Source organism: Camelus bactrianus, chromosome 5 (genome assembly GCF_048773025.1).
Source record: "Camelus bactrianus isolate YW-2024 breed Bactrian camel chromosome 5, ASM4877302v1, whole genome shotgun sequence".
NCBI lineage: Eukaryota > Metazoa > Chordata > Mammalia > Artiodactyla > Camelidae > Camelus > Camelus bactrianus.
In genome coordinates this window covers 52,902,513-52,924,110 of record NC_133543.1, presented here as the reverse complement: position 1 = coordinate 52,924,110, position 21,598 = coordinate 52,902,513, and the positions used below count along the sequence as shown (strand labels likewise).

The 21,598-nt window shown below is 35.4% G+C and overlaps 1 protein-coding gene across 3 annotated transcripts in view; it reads right to left on the bottom strand.

Annotated features, from left to right (window-relative positions):
• Positions 1–1,656: 1,656 nt before the first annotated feature.
• The window catches only part of DCAF17 (DDB1 and CUL4 associated factor 17), a 37,208-nt gene continuing 17,266 nt past the window's right edge, over positions 1,657–21,598 (bottom strand). For 2 of the 3 annotated variants that reach the window (XM_074363880.1, XM_010950177.3), the window contains exons 9-14: positions 17,753–17,895; positions 13,843–13,952; positions 11,191–11,281; positions 10,392–10,475; positions 8,331–8,486; positions 1,657–7,560 (exon numbers count right to left, since the gene is read on the bottom strand). In XM_074363880.1, the coding sequence (XP_074219981.1) occupies positions 7,393–7,560; positions 8,331–8,486; positions 10,392–10,475; positions 11,191–11,281; positions 13,843–13,952; positions 17,753–17,895 (752 nt within the window). In that variant the 3' untranslated portion in view covers positions 1,657–7,392. The remainder of the gene's footprint in view (positions 7,561–8,330; positions 8,487–10,391; positions 10,476–11,190; positions 11,282–13,842; positions 13,953–17,752; positions 17,896–21,598) is intronic. The other variant, XM_010950178.3, reaches the window with a different exon arrangement.

Here is a 21,598-nt window from a genome sequence, read left to right as displayed (position 1 = left end):
CCAGGAATCTAGCTGGTAAGAGAGACCAAGAAAAACTCTGGGAATGGGACATATGGGATGTTATATTAGATGAGGTAGTGGGCCCAAGGACCTCTTCAGGTTCACACCAGATTCTCAGTCAGCTCATCTTCAAGGAGCTATTCTATAATACATGAGATTTTAAATGTGGGGAGGGGCCTGGCTGGGAAATGCTTTAACTCTTACTGGCTTTGCTCTCTAAAGAGAGAAAGACAAATTACAGACTGTAAAGTTAAGTGTTAGAATAGCTTTTAAACGAATTCTTCAACATGCTTTAACCAGTCTTGTTGCTCTTACAGATAAAACTTGAAAAATTATGCCCTTGAAGCCTGTGATTTTCAAAGAAAAAAAAAGGTGTTTAAAATAGAAGGATTCAGAAATGACAGTCTGTTGAGCACATGCCCTTCTAAGAAAAAAGACTTTAATTGAGCTATAAAACTTATTGGTAAAAGAATTAGTAAAGAAATTATTCGTAAATAATTTTCTTTTAAAAATTTCATTTGAGACATCAATTTAGGGATGCTGATTACCTGAGCAGGTAGAGTGACTTCAATATGAATCCTTTCACTGATTTTCTCTTTATGGATTCAGTTAACTGCAAATTTTTATCACTTCTGTAGTGGACCTAAGTTTCAAATTGACCTAAAATGGGTTCAAAACAACAACTGAGGTCACAGCAGCAGGTATTAACTGACTTTTCTACTCCAGATATAATTTTATTTAGTGTATGAACTTTCTAGACTGAGATAAGACAGGAAGAGTTTGGCAACATGCCCAGAGCGTCTCCAAATTAGGTTAAGTCTTAACTTGCTAATAAATTCTGTTTATGTGAGAATAAAACCTCTAGCAAAGGGCCAAAAAAAATCTGGAAATTATTTGTAAAAGCAGAATGTCATCTAAATGTAAAGAACTTGAAATCATTCATGTGTACCATAGTACAAATGTGATGGTCAATTTTATGAATTCATTATTTTTCACATAATATGAAACAATGGAACTGCAGATATTGTCTGACTTAAAATATGGTTAGAAATTTAGAGGTCTCTGGTGGGTTTATCCCAAGAATTCAAGGTTTGTTTTAACATTCACAATCAACCAAGGCAACTTACCATATTAATAGACTGAAATAGGAAAACCATTTGATCATCTCACTAGATGCAGAAAAAGTATTTAAGACTCCAACATCTATATCCAATAAAAAAATCAGAAAATAAGGACTAAAAGGGAACTTCCTCAAGTTGCTAAAGGCCATCTATGAACCACCTACAGCTAATATCATACTTAATGGTGAAAGACCGAACGCTATCCCTCATGCATTCAGTACCCATATGCAGAAAAGACCACTGGCCCACACCTTGTGCCATATACAAAAATGAACAAAAATTGGGTCACAGGTCTAAACGCAAAACCTAAACTTAATGGCTAAGATTAAAAAACTGACCATATTAAGTGTTGCCAAAGATATGGGGCAACTGGAACTCTCCCATACTGATGATAGAAATTTAAAATGGTACAGCCATTTTGGAAAAACAGTTTGGAAGCTTCTTAACAAGTTAAGCTTATACCTAACATATGACTCAGCCATTCCCTCCTTGGTATTTACGAAGCAGAAATAATGCATATGTCCATACAAATTGGTCCACAAATATTCATAGTAGTTTTATTTGTAGTAGCCAAATGTACATTAACCAGTAAATGTATTAACAAATTGTGATTATATACATATAATGAAGTACTACTCAGCAATAAAAAGAAATGAGCTATTGACACATGCAACACAGATGGACCTAAAAATAACAACACCAAGTGAAAGGAGTCAGAAAAAAAAGTACTTGCCATGTGACTCCATTTAAATAAAATTCTAGAAAATTCAAACTAATCTTAAGTGACAGAAACAGATTAGTGGTTGCCTTGGGAAATGGGATGAGAGACAGGCAGGAGGAAGGGATTACAAAGGAGCAAGAGGAAACTTTTTGGGGTGATGGATGTATTCATTATCTTGATTGTGGTGATGGTTTCGTGGGTGCATACATGTCACAATTATCAAACTGTACAGTTTAAATATGTGTAGTTTATTGTATGTACATTATACCTCAATAAATTTAAGAAAATTAAAAATTTACACATAGCAAGTAAACACATGAAAATGTGCTTACTATCATTAGTTAATAAGGAAATATAAATTAAAACCACAGGGAGATCTAATATAGTTCTTGGGGAAAGCAGAAAGCTTGTTTAATATGCTTTCATATTAGCATAAAAAATTCACCTGGTTTAGAAATAACATTAACTCATCATCTTTATAGGAAGTCATGTTCTGCTTTTATTGCAGTGTTTTACGTAGCCTCTTGTCTGGGGCCATCCTGTCCAGCTCTAGCACTCATGTGGATCAGACTAACATGTCCCCTTAGCAACCCCGGTTTTTTCTTAGATGCTGATCTCCATTAAAGGAAATAGGGTTCCTTGGTGAGCAATGCACTCCATGTTTGAGAAAGAATAACTCAAGCTGAGTTTTGAGTTATCTTAACTATTATTACAAAGAAAGAATGTTTTCAGCAGTTCCTGGTGGGAGATGGTGTTAAAAAGGAGAAGGGGTCGACCTGACAAGAGGGCTTGAGAGGCACAAGTAGAAACAATCAAAGTATCAACTGGAAATGATTACACACCCACCGTAAGTACTAAGACAAAAAAGATCAACAACCACAAATGTTGGAGAAAATGTGGAACAACTGGAAGTCCCCATTGTTGCAGGCATGTAAAATGGTACAATCCTCTGGAAAAAAGGTCTGGCAGTTTTTTTATTAAACTAAATATATACCTCCCCGAGGACCCTATGATTCCATCCTTAAATGTTTACCCAGGGGAAACAGAGACATGTGTTCAATTAAAAAAAATTTGTACAAGAATGTTCACAGCAGCTTTATTCATAATAGTAAAAAAAAAAAAAAAAAAAAGGAAACAGCCCAGTCCATCAACATGAAAATGGAAAAAACAAACTGTGATATTCATGTAAGAGAATATTTAGCAATAAGAGGAATAAATCACTGATACAGGAAACATGAATTAATCTCAAAAACATATTGAGTGAAAGAAGCATTATGCTTTGTATTATTTCATATATGAAGTTTTAGAATAGGTAGATTTAATCTTTGGCAAAATAGAACAGTAGCTACATCTGAGAGGTGGGGTGGAGATGACTGGGAAGGGCATGAGGAAACACTCTGGGATGGTTGCAATCTTCTAAATTTTGAGAAGGGTTTGGGTTACACAGGTGTGTGGATTTATGAAAAATCAGCAAATTTACACTTAACATTTATGCATTACAGTGCATATAAATACACACTAAAAATTAAAAAACTAAACCATAATAAACTTTATAAACAATATGCATTTTAAAGTATTAGGGGGATGTATACTGACGCCTGCAATTTATTTTGAAATGAGTCAAAAAATAACATGGATAGATAAGTAATAAAACTTGTAGACTAAAATGTAGAATCCACGTGGTTGGTATTTGGGCATTTACTGTAAAGTTCTGTCAACTTTGCTGTATGCTTGAAAATTTTCATAATAAAATGATGGGGAAAAGTTCCCAGTTGGTCTTATCTATTTTATATCCTTTGCCTGAAATAAACTATTCTTTCTGTAGAAACACAGGGACCAGAAATTAGCCCCTGCGTTCTCTCTGGGATTCTAAAAGGTAGATGATACATGTAAACATTGTAAGAAAGATAAGAAAATAAAAGTTATTGAAAAGGAAGCCAAGTTACATTAAGAGTAATTACTAATACTGGTGTTTATTATCACCACAACAAGATGAGAGTACCTTTGTTGTACCTTTTTAAAAAATGACTTTTTTAAACCATTGATTGAAGAACCATCTTTTATGTCAAGATATATACATGAATAAGTCAACTGTGTCTCATCCAAACTTCGTCCAAAATTTAGACATCCCATCATCATTTAAAAAACAATTCTAAGCATTTTCCTACATATCCAATATTATCATTGTTAATATTCTATATATGGGATAAAATAACATCCTTTGCCTTTTGAGAACTTTAGAAGAAATGTGGCATAAGTTTGTGTCAAACGCTGTACTTCAATTAAAAAAAAGTTTGTGTCAAATGAATCTGAGTATCTCTGCACTTATTAGTTGTAGGACCTTGGGCAAATGAACTTCTGTAAGCCCACTTTCCTCACTGGTAAATGAGGAAGGATGATGGTAGTTCATACCTCATACTTGGTAATTTTTAAACATTAAGTGAGATAATTCATTTTACATGTATGACAATAATTAGCAGATAGAAAGCAATTAATAAACATGTTATCATTAAGAAAAAGTATGTACAAGAAATGAAACATTCAATTAATGGAAGAATGTGTAATACCTTAATTTGTTTAAATAGAACCGTATCATCCTCACAAGGTAGCACAGATAGCAGCTATGATAGGATTTGTCCTGTATTCTCTCAGAGTTGTGAGAAATGTTCTAGGAAGTCAAAGAACAATAATCTAGCTGGACTGATACTGTGAGAATACGGAATCTTAGATCAAGGAGCGAAATACAGAAACACACCTCTTGTCAGCTTACTATCGGGACCTGCTGAAAGAAGCTGCCCTGCTTCACCCAAACCTGCATTAAACACTCAGAAACGTTACCCATGATGTTTTATGCCTGTCACTAGCACCTGTTAAGTAGGTGGGCACACAAAGCTCTAAAATAGTCAGGGGGTGGGGGTAAGGTGGGCAGGAGGATATTAACTACCACTTCCCTCCACATTAAGAGAGCGGCAGTCTCTTGGCCGGCAGGTGGCAGAATGAGGAGTGCATGCCACTGTGGGGAACTGGGGAGCCCATTATTTGGGGGGAAGCACGCTGCACTATCTCCTGCAATGTGTGTTATTTATACATCTCCCACACTCTTTGCCGCCTTCTTTATCTTTTGGCATCTTTTGATTAACCTTTCTATTAACAACCATGCAGACCACATTCCCATATCATTTTATAATTGGCGGAAGCTAAGTAGTAAGCAGCTTGTCCTTTTACTAGGGACGCAGCTCTCCGGATAGTTTATATTGCCCGCAACTCCCTATTGTCTTTCACACGAGGTGCATTTCCTGCCTGACCCATATGGCACGTGGATCCTGGTCCAGTCTGATTTTGGCAGCGGTGAGACATTAGGAGTTTCTTAGTGGTCAGTTTCCATCCAGACTAGAAGTATTCCACCCACCCTGCCCCCACCAAAAAAGCAGCTAGGAATCTCATATAGTTCTCAGGTGCCTTTCTGAATAGATGAGTTCCTTTCTATCATTTCATCAAAAGAAGGCAATGACTTAGAGGAGAAGAGGAAGCTCAGTAAACCTCTTTTTAAAAAAATCTGACAGGATTAAAGTCTTAACACATCTTTTTCTGAAAGATGTTTGGAAATGGAGAGCAGGCTTATACACAGCACTACATCTGCTTTGAAATCCACACACACTGGGTTCTTTTCTCTGGTATTTTTGATCTGTTCCCTCTTACTGGACTTGTTTTTCAAGATATAAATTCCCTGGGCAGGATTGTTTAGATATAGCTAGGGTCCAGTTGGAAGTTTGGTGCAATATCCAGAAAATCACAACTACTGAACTGCTTTTTAATCACAATCATGTCTCCAAAATATCTGAAAGCTTCAAATATTAAATATTATATTAAATAATACTATTAAATGTGCATAAAACAAGAATGGATTTTTCAATTAGTAGATATAAAAGTATTAGAATTTAATGTATGAAGGTAGTCTTATCATCCTGCTCATAAGGTAATCACATTTATTACTTTCCCAAATGGTTAGTATACATAGGAACAGATTCAGATTTATTTTAAGCCCACATATAAATATTTTCCCTTATTCTAAAATGTTAGCAATCTTTTCTATTGTACAAAAGACAGTTTTAGGTTTGTTCCCTTTATTTCTTTTAAATTTATGGACTCAGCTACTAATTTCTTGACTTAGAATAGCTAACACCTTTCTCTCATCAGCCTTGTTGAACATAATAAGGTTGAAATTTATCTGCAAACTTCCAGGGCAGAACAGGCAGAATTCACATTGTACTTAACATAGCATCAAGCAAAAACTGAAGGAAAAACTGGAGGATTTTAATGTAAATCATCCAGGCTAAAATCCCATATTTTAACCTTGAATTTGAATCAGCAATGATTTTTATTGCTGTTTCCTCCCCTTTTATTTTTACTAGGTGTTCTTTTGAGCCCGATTCTGAGAAATGTGCTAAACATGTGGATTGTAAGCAACTGGATTTCTCGAATAGGAAGCACAAAGAAACATTTTCTCCCTTTACTTAGGCTGCTTTTATTTAACATTCTGAAGAATGATTATCTGAGTTCAAGGATCATATTTAGATTGGTTCTAACAAAGAAGAAAAAAACTACTCATTTCACAACTAAGATAGAGCCAAAAGGTTTTTCCAGCCAAGCAGTTTCCAAGTTAGTAAGAACTCCTGGGACTTTATCTACTCTTCCACAGGGAGCAGAGCTGGTGCAACCCAGGATACATTTATCTTATTGCTTAGGTATGAAAACACTGCCTAAGCAGAAATGGAAGACTCACCAAATAAACAGAATAGTGAAGTGAGTACAACATTCTTAGAGGTATTAACAGGGAAACAGGCTACATATCAGAAAAACAAAATTCACTTAAAGTTTGCCTGGGATATTTCATATTAGACTAATAGAAACACAAAAAAAACCAATGGAACCATCAAGCCAAAAGAATAAAACTAAGGGAGAAAAGATAATTTAGAAACGATACAGCCAATTCCCGATACTACACGCAAATACAAAACATATATACATATAAAAGATTTTTTAAAAACTGTGATGACACATTTTTGGGTGAAAGTATGCTTTCATATTATAGATCTCATTTTCCATCCTTAAGCAAAGTTTGGTTTAGAGGATATAGGATTTCTGTCTGTATCTTTTGTATCTTTCTTTTTGCCTCTCCCTCCTAGTTTTACTAATCAAAATTCCATGCCATTCTTTAACAACCATGTTAAACACCTTCTTGTCAATGACCCTCTCCCAATGATTGGAACTAACCTGTCCTTCTCCGTCCAATCTTTTATATTTGGATCACCACCCACCTAAAAGCTTCAAAATGTTAGACTTCTTGGGATGTCATTCTAAAAACCTTGGCATAAAATGAAAGTCCTTACCCTGTTGTATGGCAAGAATTTTAAAAAAGGAATCATAGTCATCTGAAGTCAACACAAGACCCTTTCTGGAAAACATCAGAGATATGCTATACAGATAATAAAAAAGGAGGACTGGACATGAACACTGGGATGTTTGGCTAGAAGTCTCTTAAGTTACATCTCAATATTTAATATTATCTCCATCTTTCTTATAACTTCTGTTTATGGTTTCTTCTTCTTCCCCAGGGTCACATACCATTTGGTAAACATAGCAGCTGAAGACCCTGCTGGGTTTCTGTTCTATGTGTAGTACCAAGTCTCTGTCAAAGTAGACTTCATGGCTATATGTCTGTAATGAAAACACAGGCAAATGAAATCTCTTCACAAAAACATATTCACTATTGTGTCATTAAAATGTCACAGCATGCTAGGGATGTTCAAATATACACTTGGAGGCAAAATAATTCCCAGAAATAGTTTATTTTTCATTATTTGTGGATATGTGGGTTACTTATGAAAAAGAAGCATTACACAAACTGTTGAGAATGAAAAGAGCCCTGGACTTAGGGGTCTGAACACCCAGATTCTACTGCCAGCACTGCCACTATTTCACTTGTGACCATGGTCAAGTTGCTAAACCTTTCAGGTTCTCTATTGATAAAACAATGATTGGATAAAATAATGCCTACTGTTATAAATTTTATATTCCATAATACTCAGAAGAGCAGACAAACACTTCCAAGAGTGCTTGAAAATCCTACATGTTTAGCTTTGTCATTATTAAATAACTTTGGGGATCCAAATAGTATATTTTATTTTTAAAAACATTATCAAACATAAAATGGGAGAAAACCAGACTACAGTAAGGAAATGGACAGCATGACTCAGGAAGAAATACAAAGCTTGATCTTCAAGGTCATTGCAAGGAGGCATCCTCTACTGCCTAGTGGAGGGAGGCTAAAGAAGTACTCATTTTGTCCTGCATGTAGGATGATTCCCTCTTTCACGTGGTCACTGGTGTAGGTGAACCTGGACTGACCTGAACACAATAACAACTGTTCCAATAAATGTCACCTATAAAGAAACCTCTTACAACTTGGTATTCTATGGACTACTCACCACATCCCATGACTCCACAAGTGGAATGCTTTTAAGTAAAGTTCCATATTCATTACAGTGGAAATCCAGGTGAGCTTTTCCTTCGGCATCTATTTGAGTAACAGCTACCACAGAAAGCAAATCCAACTCATCTTCATAGTCCACAATTTTGAAAGTCTTGGGGAATACAGGGATAAAGCAGAGGAAAAGACAGGGCAAAATCCAGTTAGGATTATTTTCACATTTGCTGCTTACCTGTTCTATTACTTATAAAAATATATAGAAAGGAAAACAAATGGGTAGGAGCATAGATGGAAATGTGCCTCTACTTACATGTCTAATTAAACATCAGTCCCAAGATTTTCAAGACTCAAGCAGTATCCTACAGATTTTGATGAACAGAATCAAGTCTATGCAGATCTCAGCTGAAGTATAACTGAAATTCTCTATTATGCCAGCAAACTAGAGCTTCTCCAAGTTCAAAAGAGGTTTTCACTGCTGCTGCTGACCTGTGTGTTCACTGGTTTCCAGACAGGACTAAACAGATGAGGCTCAGTTCTGAAACACGAAGCTGCCCACTGTGCTCAGAAGCTTCTTACACCAGAAAACAGAAGTCATTTCAAGACGAACTGATAGCCCATCATACACTATACATGACTCTATCTGCCATCCTTTTTTTTTTTTTTTTAAACCCTTTTTGGTTCCCTAAAGAAACTAAAAATGGCTGCTTATACTTGAGGGAGAATATTAGGAACTGAAATCCAACCCACAGAACAGGACTGGGATAAGAGACGTTAGCCAGGAATGATTAATGATGGTAGACGTAAGACAGAAAATTCTAACCCCAGAACTCTGTCTCAAGAAGAAAATCTGGGACTTCAACAGCCTCATGGGCAAGCAGATCTGTGCACACCCACCCAGGGATGGCACGTCTTGGCAGGCATAGGAGGTTTCTCTTAATCACCAAACACTCAGCTTTCACTCACATTTGGTCAAACTGCTTTTTAATCTACATATATTTTCTGCTTTTACCACCTATGACATAAAAATTTACATAAATTTATTATCAGTGATTTCTTTTTATTTACTCTTTTGCCTTAATCTTACCTTGGTCAAACTTCAAAGGGTGACTTCTTGCCTGAATGTCAATGATTTTACAGATTTTAGTCATAACCCCTTTCAACTTTTCCTTTACAGGTGAAAAGTTATTGTTTTCCAATCTCACAATGTAGAGTATCTTTCTCTTTACTATTACCTTTTCCCTTCTTAATTATTCTTACTACCATTTAGTAATTTTGGTATGTTTTTTCTGAATACAGTTTTATATACACAGTAGGAAGCTTTCTGCTTCATTCTGAATAAATTTCTATGGTCCAAAAGAATATATATACTTTTTTTTTTTGAGAGTAGCTATATATTGGGCCACCTCCAACCTACTTTAGAAGATTTCAAAAACCGTCCTTAGAGGGCTACTCTAATATTTCTACTTAGAAATGGTCACACAAACAATTCAGGCTTACAAATGGATTTAGTATTTCTGCAATGGCTATATATTTGAAGCACAATCACTTTCAGCTGATTTCCTAAGTACTGTTAATGCTTTTTTTTAAAAGAAAAGGCTAAAAATGTATTGCTCAGGGACTGGCAAGGTCAAGTTGAGGCCAAAGGCTGAACTGATTTACCACACCCTCGTACCTTCTTCCTCTGGCTCATGAAAATTAACAAATATATTTATATCTAGTAAGTGAAAAATAAGGCAAAAGCCACAGTCATCAGGATATAACTCAAGAATTTTCTAATAAAAGATTTCTCTAGGAAGTGTGGACATCAACAAAACAATAAGCCAATAATAGTATTTTCAAATTATTTCAGTACTCTGAACTCTCCTGCAAACAAAATTTTATGAACAATTTCAATATGAAAAGAGAGGATAATGGGGATGCACTGGTTCAAAAAGCATGCACAATTCTTCAAAGGCTGCATGGAGCTCCCAACCTCTACTCCAGGGTCTGGGAAACATAATTTAAAAACCACAGGCAAGTTCACACTAGCTTGGTTTATTATTTCTGGCTTAAATAATACCTCTTGTTCCGGGTCATCATCCAGAAGGTTAAAACTCTTTTTTACCACCCGTCCAGAAGCTGTAACAGTGGGTAAGTTTTCATTCTATCATATGGAGAGAAATAAAAAGATGTGACAAGTCCTATTACATGCAGTCAATGGCAAAATTGTACTAACAAATTCGTTAAAACTATCCAACCTTTCTCTAACATTCACAATTCTTTCCTTACCTGAGAAAATTCTGGCTCAGATTTCAAATCCTCCAATTAGTAAAAATATTTTATTAAAAGTTTTAAATGGATAAAATAGCAAAAAGGCAAAAATAAATGCAAAGGTTACAAATTTGCTACTTCACTCGCCTTTCTGATTTTTGCCTTAGTATTGGACAGCAAATAAAGAGTGGATCTGCTTTTGGAAATTTCCCTCTGTATGATTTTCTTCATGTTCTTAATTTGTATGCTAAAGAACCTTTTGAAATTAAAGAATGGAGTGTGATTTTTTAAAAGTTTGTATATACCCCAACTTACCATAAGTTTGCATAATTAATTAAACTCAAAGGTTGATAATTCATCAATAAAAACTTAAAAAGAAACCCAGAGAGGAAACAGAAATAAGCAAAAGATAAATTCAACATAATCTACTCTCTCAAATTTCATAGGTACATGGGGCTAAGACCGGCTGCCATGTAGACAAAATGAACAGACTTCTTAGGACTGTGCTGTTCTTTTCAGACACACTAAAAGGCAAAAACATTTGGATATTATATTCTTACACAGAAATACAGTGATATACAAAGAATTTTAAAGGACTCCCGACTTACTTTGTTCTTCTCCCTGTTGGCCAAAATGACAAAATCTTCAGAGATCTGATGCTGGGCACTATTATTTTCTATTTCACTTAGCTTTAAAACTCTGAAAAGGTAAAAAGGATTCTAAAAACCTAAGACCTCAACACACCATCAAAGTGTCAAAGTTGAACTACTGAAAAGAAACTCAACAAAGAAATATTATAGTAACAATACAGAGTTAGTTCTCTTTTCCCAATTAGTCCAAAATATTAATGTCTGATAATCTAAAGTGTCCATAAATTTCTTCAAATTTAGAGATTCTGTTAAACAGAAAAACATAGGAAAGGTGATAACAGGTGCTGCTGAAGCAGGCACTGCAGCAGCTTGCTGAGGCTCACGCCGCTATCCCCTAGGGCGGCTTAGTCAAAGTTACTCTAAAGCGCCTCCTCTCTGCCATGCTGCGGCAGGTCTTCAATGCTTTCGCTTTGACAATGGTATTGATATCCGCATTTTCACTTCTGAAGATCGAATGAGGTATCAATGAACAACACTTAGAGTTAACTATAATACAGATTGGATTAGAAACGAAGCCTAGACTAAGAGTTTCCATGATAGAGCAATATTTAAAAACTGCAAATAACTTAACACTTTTCTTTTTCTTAGGATTGTATTTAAAGATTTGGGTTTTTCTGAGTGCAAATGGCCTCAGGGATCAAGCTTATTAAGAAAGAGAAAATAATTTGCTCACTAGCCACACAAATCTGTTCAAAGTCTTAACAAGCATCAAAAGTACAATGTCCTCAAAGCTTAAAGTCTCAAATGCAGGCCAAGAGGACAGCAGAGAGAAGCAGCCACTGTGGCCAGGGAGAGCTGGAGGCCTTAGAGTTTGCCAGAGACAAAGAAATCAGATTATATTTTAATCTTAATTAGTTATCTTCATTAGTACCAATATTTAAAAGTGCCTACCTTTTAAAACCTGGCTAAAAGGCACATTCTGTTTGTGGACCTTATTTCCTTAAACTCAAATGGATATAAAAGATGGTGAGTAACAAACATTAAGAATAAGATTAACTAGAGCTGAACCACAGTTTTCATGAATTTCTGTAAATCATTCAGTCCTTTCATCCTCCTTATAATCCATTCAGAGTAGACTAATTATCATGAAGCATACAAAATAAAGAAGGCAGGCAACGCCCTTCTTATTCAACAAATACTGAGTTCCTATTCTGTGCTAAGCCCTGTGCTCAGTGCCAGGGTTATAGTGTCAGCAAACAGACTCTTTCCCAGTCATTATGGAGCTCATGATTCTAAAGCTAGATATTTAAACAGATAATCACTCAGATAATTTAAACTGCTGTAAGTACTATAAAAGATTACACAGTGGGTGCAATGAAAATACGATAGGGGAGCTAATCTAATGAGGGGTATCAGGGAAGGACTCTGTGAAAAGGGACATTTAAGGGGGCATAAAATATGAATAGAAATTAGGCAGGAGAACAGATAGGGAAAACACTAAACAGAGAGAATAGGTCCTCAGCTTTCTGAACAGATAGCATGACTGAACTAAATAAATTGAGTGGGAGGAGTCTTTCAGACCAGCTAAGTATGCCTTTCTTTATGTTAGGTGCAATAGGAAGTCATAAAAAGATTAAAGCAGATTTCACTAGGTTTTTGTGTTTGTTACTGTTTCAAAAAATCACTCTAGCTGCTGGGAAGAAAACAGACTTAAAGAGTAAAAGTGGATTCTTGGAGTCCTATAAGTAGGCTATTACTATAGTCCAGGCTACTGATGACAATGGCTTGACTAAGATGGTGACAGTGGCCAAGAGCAGAAAGAAGGAAGATGTAAGAGATATTTAGTAGTAAAATAAATTGGATTGACAGGATATACGGGGGGTGTGTGTCTGTGTGTGAGAAAAGAGAGAGAGAATGCAAGTGAGTGTTTAAGTACACATACACTGATGAAAGACAAGATGGTAAGAAAGTGTCGAGAATGATTCCAGATTTCTGACATAAACTTAGATTAGAGGAGTGGGCTACAAAACAACTTTTGGAGTTTGGGTGCACACATGATCTTTTTGAAGCCAAGGGCATTAATAGAAGAATCATGCAGAAAGGGAATGAAGAATGAGGAAAGAGGTCTAAGTTCTAAGAGCATTCAGTCAGGAAAGAAGAGGAAGAGCATGAAAAGATACTAAGAAAGACTGCTCAGAAAGGGAGGAAACTGTTCAGGAGCACTGTGGTGTCAGGGAAGCCAAATGAAGTATGTTTCAAGGAAGGAGAGGTCAATTGTGTGGAAGACGTGGCTAAACTACATAAAACAAGGTTTACATCAAACAACCTGCTACTTCTCTGGTAGTAAGGCTGCCTTTTGGAACAAAGATAAATCAATCTCTCTCATTAATCCTGGAGAATGAATTATAACCTGACAAATCAATGTGTAATCTCCTTTCACTCATACATCATCTATCATCCACCAAAGAATTTATACAAGTGTAATGTTTCAAACAGTAATGATGAGCTTGAAAGAATAAAGTCAGGTTTTCTAAATGCCAGTCTGAGGAAGCACCCTACAAGCTGATTATCTCCACAATTGGCTCAGTAGTTAGCTGGCAAAAATAAAGATGCCCCAAAGTACCACCAAAAGCTACTTTTAACTTTAAAGTAACTAAGGAAAATACTCACTTGACCTGATTTGGACCAACGTGTATTATTCTACCAGAAGCATCAGGATGAAAATAGATCCAGTCAGATTCTAGAGAACAACACTCCATTTCTTGGATCCCATTTTTTGCCTGAAATTGGGAAAAAATATTGAAAATAAACATTAAGGGAAAACAAAATAGTTTTTTCAAACCTAACATCAGTGATAGATCAGTAAGTCAAAAGTAAAGGGAAGAGAAAATATTAACCAGCTGAACTGGGGTGTGTATTAACGCTGAATTAGGACACTCAAACTTGAGATATCCGGAACACTTAAATTCAGAAATTTCATAGATTTACCATGTACCATATATTATAGTTCACAGGTAATAACTTAAGTCACCATATCTCAAGCACCTAATTTGTGTCTGGCACTGCAGTAGATGTTTTTATTTATTATTTCTTTTGGTCTTAGCAAATATCAAAGCATACATGGTTATCTCCATTTTATGGATAAGGAAACTGATATGCAAAGAGGATAAATCATTTGCTCAATGTTCTGCACCTACTAAGCAGCAGTTTAGACTCCAAAGTCCATAGACTTTCCATTATTTAACTCTGCCATAATTATGTAATGTAATCCCCTACAATTTCTTCCTCCCTCCCCCATCTCCAACAAACTGTCAATCAGAACAGGGATGGATTCATACTAAGTGAAGCAAGTCAAAAAGAAAAAGACAAATACCATATGAAATCACTTATATGTGGAATCTAAAAAAATGACACAAATGAACTTACTTATAAAACAGAAATAGACACAGACATAAGAAACAAACTTACAGTTACCAAAGTGAGAGGGATAAATTGGGAGTTTGGGATTTGCAGATACTAACTACTATATATAAAATAGATAAACAATGAAGTCCTACTGTACAGTACAGTCAACTATATTCAATGTCTTATAATAGTCTATAGTGAAAAAGAATGTGAAAAGGAATATATATATATATATAAATAAAACTAAATCACTATGCTGTACACCAGAAACTAACACAACATTGTAAATCGACTACACTTCAATTAAAAAAAAAAAAAAGAGTGGATAGCTCAAAAATAAACATGCAACCAAACAGGTCACATAATCTCCTTGGATAAATCAGATATTAAACTCTAATGCTGAGGAAATGGTCTAATATTGCTTAGTATTTAAGGTAAGTAGAGATTTATTTCACAGTAGTATATTTAGACATTAAAATAAAGAAAAAGATACTTCCATATGTGATTATATATGTAATAAATGTTTTACCTTATACACAGGGGCACTGGGGACTAATACAGCACAGATACATTAACTTCGCTTTATCCAAGTCATTTAATTTCTCCAATGTAAAAGGAAATGATACCATCTTTCCTATTGGATATTCATTAAAGTTTCTGACATACAAAATTATTAATTTCATTAGCATATACTGACAGGACACTATGTTTAAGGTATCACACTAGGTGTCCATACCTGACATGCATTAAATATAATACTTGTCATTGAGGAGCTCATATTCAAGAAGGGATACAGAAACAGAAACAGAGAATAAGGCAGTGTAGAAAACAAGGTGGTCAAGCCATGCACAGGATATTATCAAGCATCCAACCCCAGTAAGCAGAATTTCAGGAAGAAAAAAAGCTCGAGTTCAGCCTTGAAAAGAGAAGAAAATGGCTAGAAAGAAGAAACAAAATCAAAAGCACAGAAGTGTTAATCCATATAGCATGTATGTGTGTAAACATGAGTAGCCCACACAATTAAACTGAGAACTGGAGTGTCCATCCACGAGACTAGAGAGGTAGGCTGGGGCTGTATCACAAGTGCTTTGTATGACGTGCTTTTTTTAAAAATTGGAATTTAACATATTTTATGTATCAAGTTAATGTATGAGTTTTAATTTTTCAAGGATTTTAATAAGTATCCTAATAATTTCTAATAGAAATGGTGGTATTACTACATTCTACATATAAGAAAATCAATGCAATGAAACATCTTGTTGCAACCATTGAAAATAATGTGTCCATTTTGGCATTAGCTCCAAAAGCTCCTTTGTTTAATATAAAACTTTTTTTATACTCTTGTGTGTGTGTGTGTGTGTGTGTGTGTGTGTGTGTGTGCGCACGTGTGTGTATACACACACAAGAGATCTTTCTTTAGGAGACTATTCTCTTTATTATGATATCTAAACATATCTGCAAAAGAAACATCTCTTTTTGTGTTAAGCACTAGGCAGCATTATTAGCAGCTTCTGTAGTTTCTATTATTTGCTCAAATGCTAGTTTAAAGCTCAGTTTAAGAGAAAGCTATGAGTCATTTTCTGAATTCTTCAGTGTGGCTGCATATGTGTTTTGGGGTTACCTACTCTTCTGACCGACAGGTGAGGAGGTAATGGGCATACGCATCATTATGGTAGTATCACAGCAAGAGGTGTCCAGCAAAAGGACTGAAAACTTCCCCTGGATTTAGCAGTTATTTATAAATATGTTGAATTACAGACCTGACTAAATGTTACAGTCAGTAATTACAGAAGGCCAGCACTTGACAGGCATGCTTGATGTAGATGTTGAAGGCCATTTTATATACACACACAGGAAAGAATATGTATTATCAGTTCTTATAAGAATATACACTAAATGTCCAGAATGTGAACTGTGCAGGGTTTGGATGGAAAAGTTCAGCGAAAAAGAGATGTGACAGGTCCTGGTGGCTGAAGATGTCCACTGGCTGGGAGGTGAAAAATCAAAACACAGACTTGTCACAGTCAGGAACAGTCCCTAGGGAGTCACTTGTAAAAGAGGATGTCACTGGCCTCAGCCAAACAGGAGCTGCCACATGTGATAGGTTAATGAGAAAATGGAAGGGAACAATGCTCCTACAAAAGAAGAACTAGAAGACACTATACACCACGTCCCCCAGTGGCCATGACATCACGAGAAATGGACAAATGGACCCAAGACTGTGCAGATCTTCAGTGTGGTGGAAGGTGACCTGTGACTCTAAAAGCCACTCGGTGCAACAATGATTAACAGAGCAAGATCCTGGAAAAGAAGGGTGTGGAATAAGCTGAATTTGTCTCAGAAAAAGTAAGTTCATTTGACATATCAAGAGGTTCCAGAAATAAACTAAACTACATCAGCAATACAAAACAAAGACAGAATGCCCCTTCTCTGTGAACTCACTTTTCTGTACTTCTCTCAATCACTGTACTTAATGGACTCCATCTTATTTATCGACATGTTTGCTTTCTTTTGAGAGTATAAGTAACCTGTAGGAAGGGAATGTGTCCCCAGCCAACTGTGACACACAGTAGGCCCTCAATAATGTTTATTAAATGACAGATCAATGCCTAGATCTTTTTAAAAAGAAAAAAAGAGAAAAATTAATTTAAGAGGTAGAAATTTCTACTGTCTTACCATGTACCCTTTCTTTCTATTTTGCCATATATAACTTAAAAATGTCCTGGAAAATTAGAAGTGTTTCAATGCTTATACTGTGACCAAAAGAGTTCTATCTGGTTCTGCTCTGGAAAGCAAGGAGCAACAAAACCATGAAGAAGCAGAACCAACAACACATTCCACCAGTAATTTCAGACGCAGCCTGAATATATTCCATCAACAATTCTCACTATGGGGCTTCAGAGATGTCTTACATGGGATCAAGGAGATTGGTAGGGAAAAAACTAATAAATCTTTAGTGCCCTGAGAATTTTCAAATGTTAATGTTTTAAAATTCTGGATAGTATACACAAGTGTTGCTATATTCTTTGTACTCGTCTGTACTTTACATTGTTCATAAATTATTAATACAAAGAAATAAAAAAGTAATTCTTAGAAATGTTGACCTATTAGAGAAGTAGAGAATAAAGGATTTCTGATATAAATTTACTACTAAAGTCTGATTATTATGATTTACCAAGGAATTGTCCTTTAAGGCACAAATATGGAAAACTCCTCTCTGTTTCTTCTTATTAGGTGTGATGATGTAGTGCCAAGGATGGCCTCCAATCTGAAAAGCATTCTCCAGTGAGGACACCTCAAAGAGCAGTGGTGGTGTGTCTGCAGAGATGGGTAACAAGAATTTATTAGTTTCTTTGTTCTGGTAGTTTCGGAACATTCTTTAACTGAATTCAACCTTTCTTTGCATGCATCACCTATAAATTTCCACTAATGAAAAATTGCTATGTTCAAGGAAATAAAATACAATCAAGAAGGAGGCTTATTACTAAGAAAAGAAAAAGCTGGTAGGAAACAACTGTTAGGCTATGAGTCAATTTTCTAGACATCTGTTTTCAAGGCATATGTGACATGCAGCTGGATGGAGGTAAAAAGTGGGCTGAAGGTGCTGATGATGGCAAAAAATGCCAAAGTACTCCTAATAAAAGCAGCTGCCATTTCCTAGGCACCTGCTTGTCTACAAGACTCTGGGTTAGATACTATTTCCAATTCTCGTAATAACTCAGTAAGGTAATTAGGTCTAATAGTTCCCTCAAACATGAGGAAGAGATCTTTCATATTCTAAGCTACACTTAGCAAACTTTACAAGAGAAGTCTTGCTTAAGATCTCCACTTTAGAAGTGGTATTAGTTATAATGAAAGTAGCCAATTAGGATGGGTCCTATCACAGTGGAGCTTTATCAAAGGATAGCCACTACTACTAGGATAATCATTAGACAACTTAACTTTAAGGTAGTTTAGATACATCCAGTCACTCATTGTCTTTTGGAGACTGACACCATAAAAGAACTATCTGTTGTTTGTGTTTCCTAGTCGTCTTTTTGACGACAATTTTAGGTAGAGTGCAGCAGATTTACTTTTGAACAAATGCATAAATGGAAGGTACTGCTGCTTCAGAAGACCGGAGCTCTTTGGGGCAGCCCTTATTAAACACCACATAGCCTGTGCAGGAAGGTGGCTAATTTATGAGCCCCCTGTTCACCCTCTAACTTGAGAGTTTAATCTCTGGTTTATGAGGCGACCACTGTCAATAAAGGGACTTGTTTTTGGGAGACCATTCACTGAAGAGTCACATGTTTCATATTGAAATGTGAGCCTCATTAGGCCTCTCCATAAGGGCAATTTACTACTTAAAGCCATGTAAAGGAGAAAAACAAGTAATGAAAAGTGAGTTCACAAATTGACAATCTTAAGGAGAAAGAAGAGATAGATGTAAACATATCAAATGTATTTAAAGTGTTTTTTTTTAAACTTTTAAGAAAAGGGTAATATTCTTAATATATAAAGAAGTCTTTTTTAAGTAATAAGAAAACTATGAACACTCCAGTAGAAAAATAAGCAAAGGACATCAGTGGGTAAATTATGAAAGAAATACAAACATCATATGTGATAATATGGTGGCAATGACAGTGGATGAGGAAAAGAAGGATTATAAAAAGAAAAAAATACTGTTAGAGTTTGAATTGGGGGTTAATATTTTAAGGAGGTATGCTGCAGAGCATATAGAATAGGAATTCAAAATAGAAAAAAAAATCAATGTAAAAAGATGTATTTAAAAAGAAGTATTTTTCCCAGAAGTTGCTACAAATGGCCCAAAAGCAGCATCAGGACTCTGCTTACCACAAATCTGATGGGTTCTTGTTAGTCCCAAGATCCCAAATTCTATCTATAATACCATTCTCAATTAAAAAGGCCCAGGAGTTCTCAGAGAATAGCTGATTCCATGTCTTGTGGTAAGGAAACTCTAGGATAGGTCTAGACCATTCAGTTGTTGCTATAAAGAAAGGATATTTAACAAAAATGCCAGAGTAGTGTGAAAAGAGTAAGAGAGCCAGCAAAAGGGGTTCCTACTCGCTAGACTGTGGAGAGACATTAAAAAGAAGGTAATAATAATAATATTAATTATAATGCTTTGAGTCTATGAAAGGTCAATGACACTTCAAAGGAGAGTTTTAATATAAAGTGTACAAAATGAGTGTTATATGGTTTATAAAAGATGAATGGCTAGAATAGGATGATTTTTCTGTGATTTTCAAATATAGAGGATACTTCACCTTATCTATTTCTTCTAGTAAATAAATATTTAAAAACATAGATATATGTTAAGTGAAAATACAAGGTACAGAACAGAGTATATAATATACTACCTTTGATATAAGAAGGGAGGTAATATATAAAGGATACATACATGTATTTGCTTATTTTTACAAAAAGAAACAAGAGAAAGATAACCTAGAAACTAAAAATAATGGTTACTTATGGGGACAGGATGGAATGGTGGGGAGGGAAGTAAAAGAATGGAAGGACCACGTATGGAAGCAGAATTTCTCAGAATATCTTTTTTACATAGTTATGACTTTTGAAATATACACATTTCTCAACTTCAAGGATAAAGTCAAAGGGGAAAAGAAAACCAAAAATTGAAAACAAATTAAAACAATGAACTTAATTGTATAAAAGTGGTAACAAATAACCCTTTGAACACATTACTCTGATAGTACATTTACTGGGCTGTACACTAAGGACAAAAGGAACTGCGGAGAAATCTCAACCTTCACTCCATACTTCACTTTTTAGTAGTAACACTGATGTGACAATTTTAAGACTATCATATACATATTATAGGATAAAGTTTTATTAGGAATCAAGAAGTTCCATGGGAGCTAAAAGAAAAATAAATAAATCAAAGAACAGTTAAATTTAGAAATACGAAAATGAACTAATTGATTTTTGTTTTTATGTATTTCCTAGCTCTGTTCATTGAAAGGGTTTAAAAGGAAAGACTCCCGACTTCAACGTGCATAACTATATCTTGATCTTTGTTCTGGGTTGAACGGTGTCCCTCAAAAAGATATGTTGAAGTCCTAACTCCCAGTATCCGTGAATGTGACTTTATTTGGAAATAGGGTCTCTGCCGATATAATAAATTAAAGTGAGGTCATACTGGATAAGGATGGGCCCTAAATCCAGTAATTGGTGTCCTCATAAGAAGAGAGAAATCTGAAGACACAGAGGGAAGAAGGCCATGTGAAGACAGAGACAGAGATTGGAATTATACTATCACACGCCAAGGGATGCCAAGGATTGCCAGCAACAATCAGAAGCAAGAAGAGGCAAAGAAGGATTCTTTCAGGGTCTTCAGAGGGAGGCTGTTCCTGCCAACACCTGGATTGTGAACTTCTAGCTTCCAAATCTGTGAGAGAATAAATTTCTGTTGTTTAAAGCTACCCAGCTTGTAGTGTTACAGCAGCCCGAGGAAATTAACAGTCGATGAAGACATTCTCTAGTAAAATGGCTCGTTGTCAGATCCAGGACAAGGAAAGTAAATGGTAAGCTTGGGACATAGCATTGTTCCAGAAAGCAAGGAATTTCTCCAAGTCTACTGGGTATGTCAAAATGGAGTTCTCATTGGTCAAATTTGGAACAATTTGAACATCACTAAGAATAATGACTGTAACTATATAATTTTGGATAAATAAAAATCCTTAAGTCAGTTGTGTTTGTATATGTGTGTTTACTTATAAAGTATTTTGCCACTTTTTACTCTGAATATTGGTAATTAAAGGGAAGGAATAAGTATTTACTTTGACTTTTTAGGAGGAATTATAATTCATCCCTAGGTGATTAGTGAAAGCTTTTATTTACAGAAAAATGTCAGTCGTTAAAGGTAGAAGGAATGACAGAATTTTTAAAAATTGCCATCCTGCAACCCATAATGACTTAAGTGAGTCAAGCAAGGATCAATTATAGTTACAGGATATTCTTGTACTATTTATAGTCACAAAAAATTAAAAACAACCTAAGT